Source organism: Rhinolophus sinicus, chromosome 3, assembly GCF_057876585.1.
Source record: "Rhinolophus sinicus isolate RSI-liver-muscle chromosome 3, RSI-T2T, whole genome shotgun sequence".
Lineage (NCBI taxonomy): Eukaryota > Metazoa > Chordata > Mammalia > Chiroptera > Rhinolophidae > Rhinolophus > Rhinolophus sinicus.
In genome coordinates this window covers 128,437,894-128,451,559 of record NC_142503.1, presented here as the reverse complement: position 1 = coordinate 128,451,559, position 13,666 = coordinate 128,437,894, and the positions used below count along the sequence as shown (strand labels likewise).

Sequence of the window (13,666 nt, the reverse complement as noted above, 5' to 3'; positions counted from 1 at the left end):
AGAGCTAGATTTTGACCAGCAGAAGAAGGGCAGGAAGAGAGAAGATGAGCAGACATGAAAGTGGAAAAACTCTGAATATACTGAGAACCCTGGGTATAGAGACAGAAAAAGTGACACTTCCCCATGTCTCCAAGGCCTCGGCTTCCACAGTAGTCGAGAGGCAGGTTAAGCTTGAGATGCAGGGCTCTGAAGCTAGATGTGGCTGGATTGGAATCTCAAATTCGCTAACTATTGGGGCGTTATTTAACCTCTTTGGGTGTCAGTTTCTTCATTTACAAAGTAAAGATAATAAAAAAGAATCTACCTCAGAGGGTCACTGGAGAGTTAAATGATTCATTCAATACATATAAAGTGATTAGGACAGTGCCATTCCCACAACAAATCCTGCCTAAAAGTACACCACCTCCTACCACCTTACTTTTTGGAGCCAGCATAGTTTTTAATAGAGAAAATACTGATTTTGACTTACTCAAATACGAGTCTGATCACACATGGTCCAAGAACATTCAAATAATAAACCCAAAGAAACAGATGTTAAAGATTTGTCTTCAAACATTACAGCCAACGATGCCACGCTTGCCTATGATCTCGCCCACTTAAAACCACATCCACACCTCAGTGGCCACCAAACCATTCAGCAGAGCTGCCTTACTGTGAGCTGTTTGAAGCTACCAGTTTGAGTACTATTTTTTTCAAACTCTCAATAAGGGATCTCAGCAGGAGCTGGAAAAACCGTGGCAGCTCAATGTTGGCATAGTGCCAAAACGTGGCCAATCAAGGCTTCAATCACAGCAGTGTTTACCAGTGCCGGGCCTTCTCTGCAAGGTTACCAACAAACTGGACCACGGTTCTAGGATGGCCAGGATACTCTTCTAACTGTTCAAGTATTACTTCCTGAATCCCAATGTCAAGAACACAGTAGTTCAAAGAACAGGGAGGAAATGCCACTGCCATAGAGAAGATAGAAGCATAGGCTATATGCCAAGTCAGGTGAAAATCCCATTTAGAATTGAGGACTGGTGGAGAAATGCTAACTATGCTGGGAAAGGACTGGGTCAGTCTCATCTCTACCCCAACCGTCGCCACCATGCTCAGGCAGGAGTTTGAGGGAAGTTTCTTTTACTTTAGGCTGGGCCCAGAGGCTATTTACTGCCCCCCTTCACGCCAACCACCCCCAATAGAGGGATGAGTAACAAGATGGCACTGAGTCATATACAGACCCCGGCTACACAGTCACAGTACATAAGATTAAGGCTAGAAAAGCTGTCTCAGGTATTTCTTCACTTCCACATTCTCTCTCTCCCAGCAAGACGATGTATGAGGAACTAAGACCAGGGGACAAAGAACAACCGAGGTGGGAGAAACAAAGTGCAGGAAGCCCAAAGTAGGTACCTATGGGAACATAAGAAAACCAAACAGAGATGGGGTCCATTGAGGAGGGCAGGGAGGCAAGGCCTGTGGGTATTCATAGTTTGGTGGAGTTCAAGACTGCCATGAGGCGGCCTGGTCCATAGCTTCAGGATGACTAACAAATACCATCCACACTGTGCTTCTCAGGATGCATTAGCAGCCAAATCAATACCTATAGGGGGACTGAGCCGTAGCCAACTGTTCCTAAAAATAATGCATCCTCCTTCCCTTCCCCCAGGTCGAGATCCATACGGAAGGGGTGGGGGTGGCAGCCAAGGAAACAGTAGCTAGTGAGACTGCAGCAGCCTAGTAGAACAATCAAGAGCTAGGTCTGCGTCCCAGTGGCCTTTTATGCCAAACAGGCTTCAGGTACTAAGTACTTCAGTGTTAAAAGCAACCCCAGAAGCTAACATCACCAAAAACCCATCACTGTGCTTTAGAAGTCTGAGAGCTGACAAATTAAAACCTAACAGCAATTATCCATATTTTTAGCATGACAATAAAGTCTTAACATTTTGTTGCCATAGAGACCAGTAAAGAATGGAGGAGCCCCACAGAGCTCTGCCCCTGAACCTCAGACCTCCTCCTCTTGGTGGATTCCTAGCTGGTGAGGCAGGTTCTGGCAAGGTCCCTGGTTATAAGCCTCACAAAAGCAGGCAGAGGAAGGTGTGCCTCTCCTTTGGCTGGGCTATTCCTGGAAGACTCAGCTCCCTGGAACTCACTGGTCCCAGGCAGAGCTATATAGAAAGCAAGAGGTGAGGTAACTGGGAGAGGAACTACAGCAGACTTAATGCCTGGGGAGTCCTGATGTCTGATGCCCCAAACCCCTCTGGATATTGGACTGGGATTTCTACTACGAAGAGGGGTAAAGGTGGTACATGGAGACCAATGGCAAGAACGGGGAGCTTGGGAGGCTTCTCTGGTCCTTAAGTTCCTCAAGATCGTGAAACTTCCCTAGAGGAAGGTGCAGAATGTGGTACTGTCACACTGCCACCTGGTGGAATGACAAGATCTGTCCTTAGGCACAGAGACAGAACCTGGAAGCCTGTCCAGTGGGCAGGGAGGTTTGGAGATAGTTAAGATGAACACAGACGGAGGAGACCTGGGCCGAGAGCATAATGCAGATACAATGGACAACTCCACCCAGGTAAGCACCTTTTGTCCATTTGCCTTTCTAAAGAAGGTTAGATAAAATTAAAAGAAAAAAAAAAAAAAAAGAAAAGAAAGAAAACGCAGGCCAGCCCGGTGGCTTTAGGCGGTTAGAGCTCCATGCTCCTAACTCCGAAGGCTGCAGGTTCGATTCCCACATGGGCCAGTGGGCTCTCAACCACAAGGTTGCCAGTTCAATTTCACGAGTCCTGCAAGGGATGGTGGGCTCCGCCCCCTGCAACTAAGATTGAACACGGCACCTTGAGCTGAGCTGCCACTGAGCTCCGGTATGGCTCAGTTGGTTGGAGCGCGTCCTCTCAATCAAAAGGTTGCCAGTTCAACTCATCGAGTCCTGCAAGGGATGGTGGGCTAAGCCCCCTGCAACTAGTAATGGCAACTGGACCTGGAGCTGAGCTGCGCCCTCCACAACTAAGACTGAAAGGACAACAACTTGACTTGGAAAAAAGTCCTGGAATTACACGCTGTTCCCCAATAAAGTCCTATTCCTCTTCCCCAATAAAATCTTTAAAAAAAAAAAGAAAGAAAGAAAAAAAAAGAAAACGCAATGGCATCACAAATGTTTTATATTCCTAGAACCATTCATGGTTTTGGCTCATGAGAAGTTAACTCAGACACAAGTGAGACCACACACATATGGGCAGCAGCCGCCATACCAGCAGGGCTTGCCTTTTGTACAAAGTTTATATATATATATATATTTATGTACACAGACACAAGGGTATAAAATCCAGTGAGAAGGGCTCACGCGTGCCCAGGTAGGGAACAGGAGCGGCTTTAACGCTGCGGTTGAGCCCACAGTAGAGGCACATCCTCCCTCCCTGGACCAAAGGAAGGACCTGGGAGGAATGACAACTAACTGTACAAAGGAAGATGGGAGACATCGGAAAGGTACACCCCATCTTTTGCTAAACTCCTGAATGCCCCTGAGACATCAAATGCCTGGCAGGAACTGAGCATTCTCACAGCGCCCAGCAAAAGGCTGCGCCCACAGTAGTTCTGGCCCCAGCCTGAGGGCTAAGGCAGGCTTCACAATGCACATACATGCTCATGCTCTCTTCCAGGGCCCTTCAGCAGCAAGCCAGCACCTTTAAGGTTCACCCCAGAACTCCCAAGTCCTCTTGGACCAGAGGGCCGAAGGGTTTTCCTTGACAAAATTGTAGGGTAAAGGTATAGGAAAAGGAGAGAAGTTAGTTCCCTCAGTTAATGCCCTATGGCCTTCCCAACAGAGGAGGAATCGAGGAATCGCTAAGAGGCAGTTGGAAAGGCAATGAAGATCATCCCAGGAGACGACATACATGGAGAAATAGGTGTTCAGTAACTCTTGTTCTCTTTGACTAGCAGTTGCTCAGCAGAGTCCATTTCCAGGGGGGCAGGAGCGCTTCTTGGTGTCTAAGGGTGGCCCCAATTCCCCTAGAGTAAATGTCCACGCCCTCAGGATGGCTTGGTCCACAAAATGGAGAGAAGAGGCCGCAGGAGGGTAAATGTGGCAAAGGGAGTGACAGGACCCAGAGGCACAGGGGGGCAGTGTATTGTGCCACTGATTTATCTGGGCAAGTAGAAGAGGTAAACAGAAACCGAAAGAAAAGAAAATAATCAGAGACTAAAATGAGCTAGGTCCCGAGACTCACATGGTCTGAGGGGTAAAGAGGCTGGAAAGCTGGAAGCACTGGGAGGCAAGTGCCTGAGAGGCGAGGTTCAGGGCTGGACTCAGAGCTGGAACAGACAGAGGCCAAGTTAGTGAGCACAGAGCATTCCTTCTTTCCAGGCCCAACCATTCTCTCCCTTTCCCAAATCCAAGCCTACCAGTCAGAGCTGCTGGGTTCAGGGCCCCCAAGGGGACTGCTCCATTCAGCTGCAAGACAGCAGCTTGGGCGGCAGTGGCAGCAGCAGCAGCTGTGCTTGGCAGCTGGATTCCAGAGCCTAAAAGGGGAAGAAACAGTGGGGTTAAGTTCCAACCCTTGATCTACAATTCAACCCCATGTTCTTCACTCTGCAGAGAAACTCTACCTTCTGCCAATTTGGCCATGAGCTGCAAACGTCCACCTGCTGATCCCAGATCCAGCTCCTGGTCTCCATCAGGAAAAGTAATATCTGTGCCACCATCCAGTCGCTCAGTCACATGGCCAACCCTCATAGGCCGACCAGCAAGCTCAAAGCCATTCAGTTGTTCCAGGGCCCGCCGGGCACACTCGGAGTCAGAGAACTACAAGAAACCCAGGCAGTATTAGTCACCTGTTGGCCACAGACATGCTCTCAAAACCCTCCTAACACTTCTAGTCCTACTGTCCCAGGAAAATCGCATGTTCACTGTGCTACAAACTTTTCTTTTCCAGGAAATGTGACCTAAGACCCCCTAAAATTATTCTCTGAAAAGGACCTTTTCCCACCAACTCAACAGCAATTACTTTCCAGTCTTCCAGCTCCACTGAAAACCTAACAATACAAAAAGTCTCAGCTGTAGGGAGCCTCGCCTGACAGGCTGTTTCACAAGTGGGCACATAAAACGGAAATTAGATAGGCTGAGAGCCAAGGCTCCTGGTCTTTATTTCAGCCCTTAGGAGCAGTAAGTTTCAGTTCTCGGTTAAGAGCAGGAATATAGACCCCCGAGCCCAGCCCTGGGAAGGAAAACATCCTGGTGCTGAGAGGAAGACTGCCCCCCCGCCCCCCCCGCCCCCCGCACGCCCAGCCCCACTGCAGTGCTGCTGGCTAAGTGGCCTGCTAACCAGCGCCTCTACTCTCTCGTCCCTTTCATCAGTAGCCCCAGCAGAAGCCTGGCATAAAGAAGATTCCCAGGCTGCTGTTTAAGTGTCAAGGGTGTTGACCTAAAAGGCAGCAATACAAGGGCAAAAAGGCCGCAAAGAAGACTTTCCGCATCTGAGTCACAAGGGAACTAGAAAAGGTACTTGCCACCAGGAACACCACAGCTGGCTTTGTTTACTCTGGTATTACCTGACCTAGGGCCTGGCATGCGCTACTGACAGTTTCTAGACAGGTGGTGTAGGTGGCCTTCCTTTACTGGATACTTCTGAGGTGAGCAATTGCCATGCGTATACAACCTACCTCCCCTCTGCCCTGCAGGCAACTGTGGGGGTGTATGGTGCCTGGATTGTGCCCAGAAAATATGAGCTTCTATCAGACTTTGTGGCTGGCAGACAGTCCTCAGCCTGGAATGGAGTCACATGGGGCTGGAAGAACCAGTCATGGGAACTGGAAACAATTTTGTTGGAGCGTCAGGAAAAGGTGAGACTTTCCCACTATTAGGTGGCCTCATTATTCGCCCTATACCGTGTTTCCCCGAAAATAAGACCTAGCCGGACAATATAAGACCAGGTCTTGTATTATATTATTATACAAGACCTGCTCTTATATTATAGTAAAATAAGACCGGGTTTTGTATTAATTTTTGCTCCAAAAGATGCATTAGAGCTGACTGGCCTGCTAGGTCTTATTTTCGGGGAAACATGGTAGTAGTATTTAAATATAAAAATACTTCTCAATGCAAAAACTGCTTCAACAGGGTAGCACCAGAGGGAAGTAGTAATTTCCTATTTCCACCCATGGTGAAAATATACCAATTCTATGAAGTATGTCTATAAGAGCCCACACCTAACCTCCCTTGCGTCTTTTAGCTGCAGCCTAGAACCATTACTATTACCCAAAGTGCAAGCTGCAGCACCAGGAAAGCTGGCCGAACTCCTGGACACTGACACAATATAGAAGCAAAGCCAAGATCTCACGCAATGCACTCATCTCAAAGGGCAAGAGGGCTAGTCCAACCTCCAGGCACCAAGATTTATGGGTCATTTAGATAGTTCCTAAAGAAGGATGAAGCTAAGCTGCAAAATCAGACAAGTGGAGAAACTCAAATTAAAACAAACAAACAGGTTAAAGACTAGAAACTCACCGTAATGAAACCATAACCTTTAGAGCGGCCCGTATCTGAATCCTTCATCAGGACAATATTATCAATCTGCAGAATGGGGGAAAATTATCAATAATCTTTTGGCTGACCCACACCTTTGCTCTTTCCTACTCAGATTGTTCTAAATACCTCCAACTTTCTAGCCACCAATTATATCTCTCCAAATCTTAAGAGACAAAAGCCATCCCTTTCCAAAATACCTTTTCTGACTTATTTTACTTAATCTGAACCCCATTATTTGATTTCATGTTGCCTGACTCATTTGTCTAGTGAACAGTCTGAATACAAAGATGGAGCCTACATTTCCCAGCATGGACCCATATGTCCATTACAATGTATTCAGTGGGTTAATCATGGTCAGACAGAACGAAGAGGAACATCCACCCTCCCTACTTTTTCCAATTCCTTTAAGAGGTTTCCTTCACTTTCTACTCACTTTGCCAAAGGGCTCAAAGATGCCCCGGAGCATGTCCTCAGTGATATTGAAGTGCAGAGAGCCCACATAGAGGCGCATCGGTCCACCAGTGCCCTTCTGCAGGTTGTTGGCCATGGCTGCCAGTCGGTTTTTCTCAGCCTGGGGAAGGAGAAAACGCTGGGTCAGGTCCCACACTTCCTACCTTCAATCTCCTCTTCTCATGTCAGTTTCCCAGCCTGCTCACCTGGGAGGCCTGTACAATGATAGGCACGCCCAGCAGCCGCTGCCCAGTCAGCCCGATGGCCAAGGGCACAGACTGGATTTCACAGAATTCCACATAAGCAATGCCCTTAGAACGACGTGAGTTCCGGTCTGAGATGATACGTACATCACGCACCTATGCAGAGCAAAAAGGAAATCCTGAGTTGGGCATAAAGGGGGATGGGTAGAAGAGAGTCTACTCAGATGAAAACTTGGGGGGGGAAGGTTACCTTGCCAACAGCAGAGAAAAAGTCCTCCAGGTCTCGAGGCCGAATGCGGGCAGCTAACTGCATACAGAAAACTGTTCGGGCATCACGCTCCTCGGGACTCAGATTATCAACGGGCTCCCTAAAGAATGAGTAAAATTATGAGACCACCCCCTAACCAGTACTTGGTCATCGTTCTCTTAGCTACCCTCAACCACTACACATTCTCATAGTTTGGCTCAAAGAGCTTTTCATACCTCACAATCCCAAAAAAGTACTCCTCAACTCACCTGACTGGGCTCTTCTCTCTAAAATGAGGACTTTTACTGTGTCCATACCTGCGCCTACAGAATAGAGAAAAGTGAAAATCATGTCACCCAGTTTTATTTGCATTGGTCCAATGCTGGGTCTTTCATCACGAGAAAACCAGATGCCAGCACCTCGTCTCACATGTGAATTCTTACTACCATCTTTCCAGTGCGGGGTCTCCTGCCTATCACAGGTTATAAGCACCCTATGGCAGGGACGACAGTGCGTGTTTTACCCAGATCACAATATGAAGGTGATCTTATTAGCAAAAGGTGATACCCAGTGGCAAGTGGTGGACTCCTGTAGCGAACACGATCCTCACGCCGCCTGTCCCGACTTCGGGACTCACTACTATGTCGACGATCCCAGCTACGGCTGCGGTGACGACGCTGCCTTTCTCGACTGTTTCTCCGCCGATGCCGATCCCGGTCCCGACTACGACTATGGGTGGAAAAAATTATTTCGTTGGTTAAAGAGCCAACCAACTTCTTCTGGCCTTTAATGTATAGCTTTCCCTGGTATCTTTCCATTTATAGCAATTCCCAAAACCCAACAGCCCTAGAATGACTGACCTGCGCTTTCTATCCCTGCTTTTACTACGGCTCCGACTCCTCTTCTTCCTGTAAAAGAAGAGTATAAATTCTTATTATTGCGAAGGTTTCATGATCTCTCCCAAGTCAAAGGAATGACGTTATAGCCAGGATAAAACAGAAAGCAATAAAGGACCAAAGCCCAGAAGATGATCTAGTTCATAGCAATTGCAAAACACTAAGTTACACACAACCCTGGACAGTGCTGGGCATCTGAAGCAGCCATGTTTTCCCCCAAAGCCAAGCAAAAGCTGGCGTTTCCCAATCTGGGGTCCGCTTGCTATTTTACTCAAATGAACTGTATCAATGCTGGGACTGATCCACAAATTCACACTGCAAAGCTCAGAGTACATCATCATTAAACCAAGTCACCATTGTTCCCATGACCCAGTGGAGCCATTACTAAAAGTCAGCAGTCTTAGAAGCAACTACCTCCCTGTTCTGGCTGTTTCTCCAATGGACGTAGTTATTTCCCTTCCCAAGTTGCCAGCCCATTTCCTCACGCCACACTCACTTGCTTGCCTCCCCACTGGTGCTGCTGCTCCCACTGCCACTGTTGCCAGTGCTGGGGGTGGTGTTTCCAGGGCCGTCTTTTTTAACCTCTTTGCTTTGCTGCTCATCCTAAGGGGTTCACCAGGAAAATGTCACAGGGTTCAAGGTGGCAGACACAAAGATCCCATTGGACACAGAAAGAACAAAAGTGGACAAAGAAAAAAAGCTCATGAAATCCAGGCTCTCAATTATCTAGTCAATTTTTGAGCACCTGGGATCTCCTAACAAAGAAAATAAGAGAGGAAGGGAAGAAACTACCCAAAAAGAAGAGATCAGAGTGATAGATTCTGATGTCAAAATTTTAGCTACCCAACATCTGTTACACTGGTATCTATTTCCCAGGAAAGTGAGAAATCAGTTAGGTTTGAGGTATACTGATTTTCTAGTGTGTCTCTGGGGGCTATGAGCAAAGTATTCGTTCCCACCACATTATGTGACGTGCCCCCTCCCAGTTTTGGGGGCCCTTTCTGAAAGCATGGCCCTTGAGTAGTGGTCTGTAGCACAGCTTACTAAAAGACTATCTTTTATGAATAGCCATTGTACGAAACAAATAAGCAGGAAAAGAGGATTCACAAAATGTTGAAACCTATGATCCACAAATGCTTTTTCTAACCCAATTCCAGCAGTAAGGTGGGAATGTTACCTCTTCTTTTTTGTAGGGAGCCTCCAGCATGGCCTCGATCACTATATCAAAGTCATCAGATGCCATTGTAGCAGATCTGAGGAAAGAACATCAATTCATAAGAACCTCATTTATAATCTCCCTTCTCTTGCAGCACCCTATATTCCTTCCCCTCCAAGAAAGACTTCAGAATGTAGTTCTGTTTCATGAACTCAAAAGGAATCTTACCAGCTGCTGCTTACCCTAGGTTTATTTTTTCACCTTACAGATTTGAACTAGTTCTGCTTAGTGGCTTAGAATTGGTCAAGGGTCTAGAAGAAAACTGAATATCTAAGGAGACAAAATACAATACAGACCCTGTCCTGTGAAGAGAAAATGTTGGTACTCAAAATTTCCATTCACTTTACAATGGCCTCCATTCTACTGTTCAAAGTTCTGAATACCTACCTGGTTTAAACTAAAATCACAGAAATAGGCACATATTTCCAATAAAAAGGTAAAGATACAAGACTAAAAAACAGGAGGAGCAAGACAAAGCAACACCAGAATGCTGCAGATTTGCCCTAAGCTCTTCCCCACATCCCCCACCCAAACACCAATTAGGGGACTCCTTAAGCATTTTCCATACAATACCAACTAGAGTTTAGGTAACTCTGATTATGATTTAAGACAGGCTTAAACAATCCCACTTTGAAGCCTTTCTGTCTAGCCAGGCAGGGTGAGATGTCTCGCCTCCCCCAAGCTTTCACATCTAGCAATCTCTTTCCCAAGTCTGTCCACCACACGTCTGTCAAACAAGAAAAACAGAAAATACCAAACAAAATCAATAGAATAAATTACTCAAAAATTACTGGTCTGAAATTACTGATACACACAACATAGATGAATCTCAAAATACTCCGGCTGAGTGAAAGAAATCAGACACACAAACAAAAAAAGAGTACATGCTCTATGATTCCATTTATGCATTTTAAATTCTACAAAATGCAAACTAACCTGTAGGGACAGAAAGCATATCAGTGGTTGCCTAGGAATAGGTGAAAAGGGCCAGGAGGAAAGGATTACAAAAGGGCACAGGAAACTTTTGGGAGTGATGGTTTCATGGGTGTTTATACACATCAAAACGCACCAAATTGTACTTTGTCTTTTTTTTTAAGGAGGGCGCAACTCACCGTGGCCCATGCTGGGTTCAAACTGGCAACCTTGGTGTTATTAGCACCGTGCTCTAACCAACTGAGCTAACCTAACCCGCCACCTCAAATTGTACATTTTAATGTGTACAATTTTATGTCAGTTATACCTTAACAAAGCTGTCCAAAATCCCCAGGTAATCTGAAGAATTTCTATGCTAGAAGGCAAATCATAATCAGACTTTCCATATCCACAAGAGCTTTGTCCTCTTTAAAGCCACTAAAGCGTCACCTAATAATGCTGTCCTTGTTGCCCTCAGAACCCACAGCCTATATGATTTAATAAATATGAATATAAAAATTATATTAAAAATATGAAATACACAAATAAGAGTAACCATTAATCTCATCATTTATAGTTCCTAATATTGCTAGACATGTGACAGAAATAAGACTCTTGGAAACAGCAAAATGATAAAAATTACTTGGAAATAAATCTAAAGCTTAAAATGGAAATCAAACCAAAATCAAAAAGATATGTCTAAAATCCAGTAAACTCAATCTCTTATAGTAACACCTTACATTTATTTAGTAATCAAAGGTAATATATGCTATGGCCAGATATCAGATCCATGCACAGATGAAAAACAGGTTTTTGTGAGCTGCTGAAGTCAAGTTCAAATGGAGGAGCTGACTCTTGAGTAGTCTTCCGACTCTAGCCTAATGTACTGTTCATTATGTTAGCTTACCTCTCTTGTAGTTTATAACTTAACCTTAAAGAAAACTTAAAAAAGAAAAATACACAACATATCAAGACGCCTATCTTTAAATATACTCATTTGGAAAATTAATGTTCTAATAGGTTTATCAAAAGAATCAGTCCATTAGCCACACTTTATTGTGTGGCTTCTAGATATAAGACATGTACACTATACGTTTCAAAATATCAGAAGCCAGGCTCATTGTAATATATGCTATTTATCCTATTATGGAAAAAAGGTTCTAAAAAGAAAAACTTCTCATCTTCAAACTGCTCCTTTCAGTCATTTTGGCTGCCAAGTTTATGCAAATTTTCTAAGTTCCTGTTTATTTTTTACAATCTGCCTCTTCCTCCCTAAATGAAACGCTCTAGATTTCAAGAATTGTTCTTTGGTGAGTGCTAGTACAGGGTAGGGGTAACCTAAAACACAGACACAAAATATTTCACTTAACAAGTCAACCTGCCATGTATGGAGTAAAGTGTTTAATCAGACTCAGAAATGAACTGACTTAAACACAGACATATACATGAGCACATTTTGAAACTTGCAATCTCACTGGGTTTAGTGTAGCTTTCTAAATGTCCTAAAAGCAGCAAGTCTCAAACACTGCATTTTCAGACTGGTAGTTTTCAAACACTCTCCATGTCCCAACTTATGGTCGAGGTCCATTCGATCGCAACCATTAAGACACTACAGAGCTTTCTTCCATCCCTGCTGCAAAAACTGCATTAGGGATCCACAAGCATGGCAGTGCCTGGACCTTGTCATAGTACAGTCAAGACCCAAGCCAGCACTTAGGCCCCACTGCTGCAGGGGCAAAGGAAAGTGAAGAACCACTATCAGCCCAGATCAAGACAGAATTCACCAAACGCTGGAGTCCCAAGGGGTGATGGTAGCGCCATCTCCTGGGTCCGGTCACTGAGCTGGGTACAAATATCTCCAAACTGAAGGCAGCTTGATTAAGAACAGGAACAATGAGAAAAATAAAAACATTCCCCATGTTGTGTAACAAGCGAAAGATATGCTTTAAAAAGTGGTTCTATAAGTAACCGATTGGCACCATCTCTGCGAAGGCCAGTGTCCCAATGCTAAAACCTCTTATGTGGCCTCACTATACTCATTCACCACGGAAAGTGTCACAAAAGGAAAGCGGGGAAAAGCCCACAGAGGCCAACATAGTGAAACTAGTCTTCCAAATATTGAGGAAGAAATCTCAATTCCCTCATCTCTCTCTGAATGGTGGCCCTCGGGGCCGAAAACCGATTCTCTCAGGACGCAGTGGGTCGATGCTCCCTCCCCAGTATGGGTGACCCTAAACAAGGCTGCGGGGATTTGGAAAAGGATTCAAGTCGCTAGCACCCTTCAAACAGCGTCTTCATCGGTAAAGGATACAGCACGAGGGTGCCGATCCCTAAAATCCCGCCAGAGGGCTACATTTAGGTAACGCACACTTCTAAATCAAAGTAAACAAAAAATTTTAATTTAAGAGTTTGCCTGCTTCTGCTCTTGACGCCATTTTCTGCCTGTGACGTCAGGGGAAGCGCCGTGCGGCAACGTCACGCATAGGTGACGTTGCGTGGGGGACAGGGTTAGGGGTTTCTCACCAGTTCCGGGTCCCCGCAGGGCGGGTCCCGGTTTTCTCCGTTCGTTTGGGTGTCTGGAGGGCGCGAAGCACGGCTGACTTCCAGAGTCTTTGCAGTTAAAGAAACACTGCAGCCGGAGCTACTCCTCTTCCCCCAAAATGGCGGCAGCTCCGCTGTCTTCCAGAATTTTCCCCAATCTGCGCAGGCGCTGAAACATTCAGGAGGTGGAACTAATCTCACTGGTTTCACGGCAACAGTCCAAAGTACAGATTTTCATTGGCTAAAATCCTAAGCATGGGTGGAGCCAATCCCGTGTTCCTTAGCAACCACCAAGTTCCCATTGATTGGTTAACCTCTCCCAGACTTCCGAAAAATGGAAGCGTCCTCAGGCAGCCGCCCATCGCTCTCATAGGCTAAATGACTTGAGGAAGGCGGGGAAGCCGGGCAGAGAACGAGAGGAGGGTCCTTCTGTACCCGACTCCGGGGGCGCGCTGGAGTTGACAAAGCCACTGTTGTGGGCAGAGCCAAGGAGGTACAATTGACTTTTTAGGTGCCCCTGCTCTGATTTGCCGAGGGTATTACGTCAGTCTTCTCGGGGGCAGCTTAGTGGAGAGTTAACTGTCGACGTGTTGCTTCACGTCGGGAAGTGCCTTAGACCCCACGTGCCGGTTCTGAGCGGGTTGTCTACATAACCCTCCCAATACCTCCTCCAGCCCTCAGTGTTTGGAACCTGGG

General features: G+C 46.0%; 1 protein-coding gene across 4 annotated transcripts; it reads right to left on the bottom strand.

Annotated features, from left to right (window-relative positions):
- Positions 1-3,125: 3,125 nt before the first annotated feature.
- RBM23 (RNA binding motif protein 23) lies at positions 3,126-13,118 on the bottom strand. 4 transcript variants are annotated; one of them, XM_088797047.1, is made up of 14 exons: positions 12,741-12,851; positions 12,214-12,292; positions 9,479-9,554; positions 8,798-8,904; positions 8,266-8,313; positions 7,973-8,134; positions 7,675-7,728; positions 7,409-7,526; positions 7,162-7,314; positions 6,939-7,076; positions 6,485-6,550; positions 4,588-4,783; positions 4,384-4,500; positions 3,126-4,293 (listed from the first exon to the last, which is right to left on the bottom strand). In XM_088797047.1, the coding sequence occupies exons 3-14, from the start codon at positions 9,542-9,544 to the stop codon at positions 4,205-4,207; spliced, it is 1,314 nt and encodes a 437-aa protein (XP_088653173.1). In that variant the 5' UTR covers positions 9,545-9,554; positions 12,214-12,292; positions 12,741-12,851; the 3' UTR covers positions 3,126-4,204. The 4 variants fall into 4 exon arrangements, with proteins under 4 accessions (XP_088653173.1, XP_088653172.1, XP_088653174.1 ...); XM_088797046.1 differs by lacking the exons at positions 12,214-12,292; positions 12,741-12,851 and adding an exon at positions 12,953-13,118; XM_088797048.1 differs by lacking the exon at positions 12,214-12,292 and having other exon boundaries at positions 12,843-12,864.
- Positions 13,119-13,666: the final 548 nt, after the last annotated feature.

Coding starts and splice junctions, on each gene's coding strand:
- RBM23 (XM_088797046.1), bottom strand. CDS start 9,544: ATGGCATCTGATGACTTTGATATAGTGATCGAGGCCATGCTGGAGGCT. Junction 7,315..7,408: donor TTTTCTCTGCTGTTGGCAAG/GTAACCTTCCCC, acceptor TGCTCTGCATAG/GTGCGTGATGTACGTATCAT. Junction 4,784..6,484: donor AAGGTTATGGTTTCATTACG/GTGAGTTTCTAG, acceptor GGTTTCTTGTAG/TTCTCTGACTCCGAGTGTGC.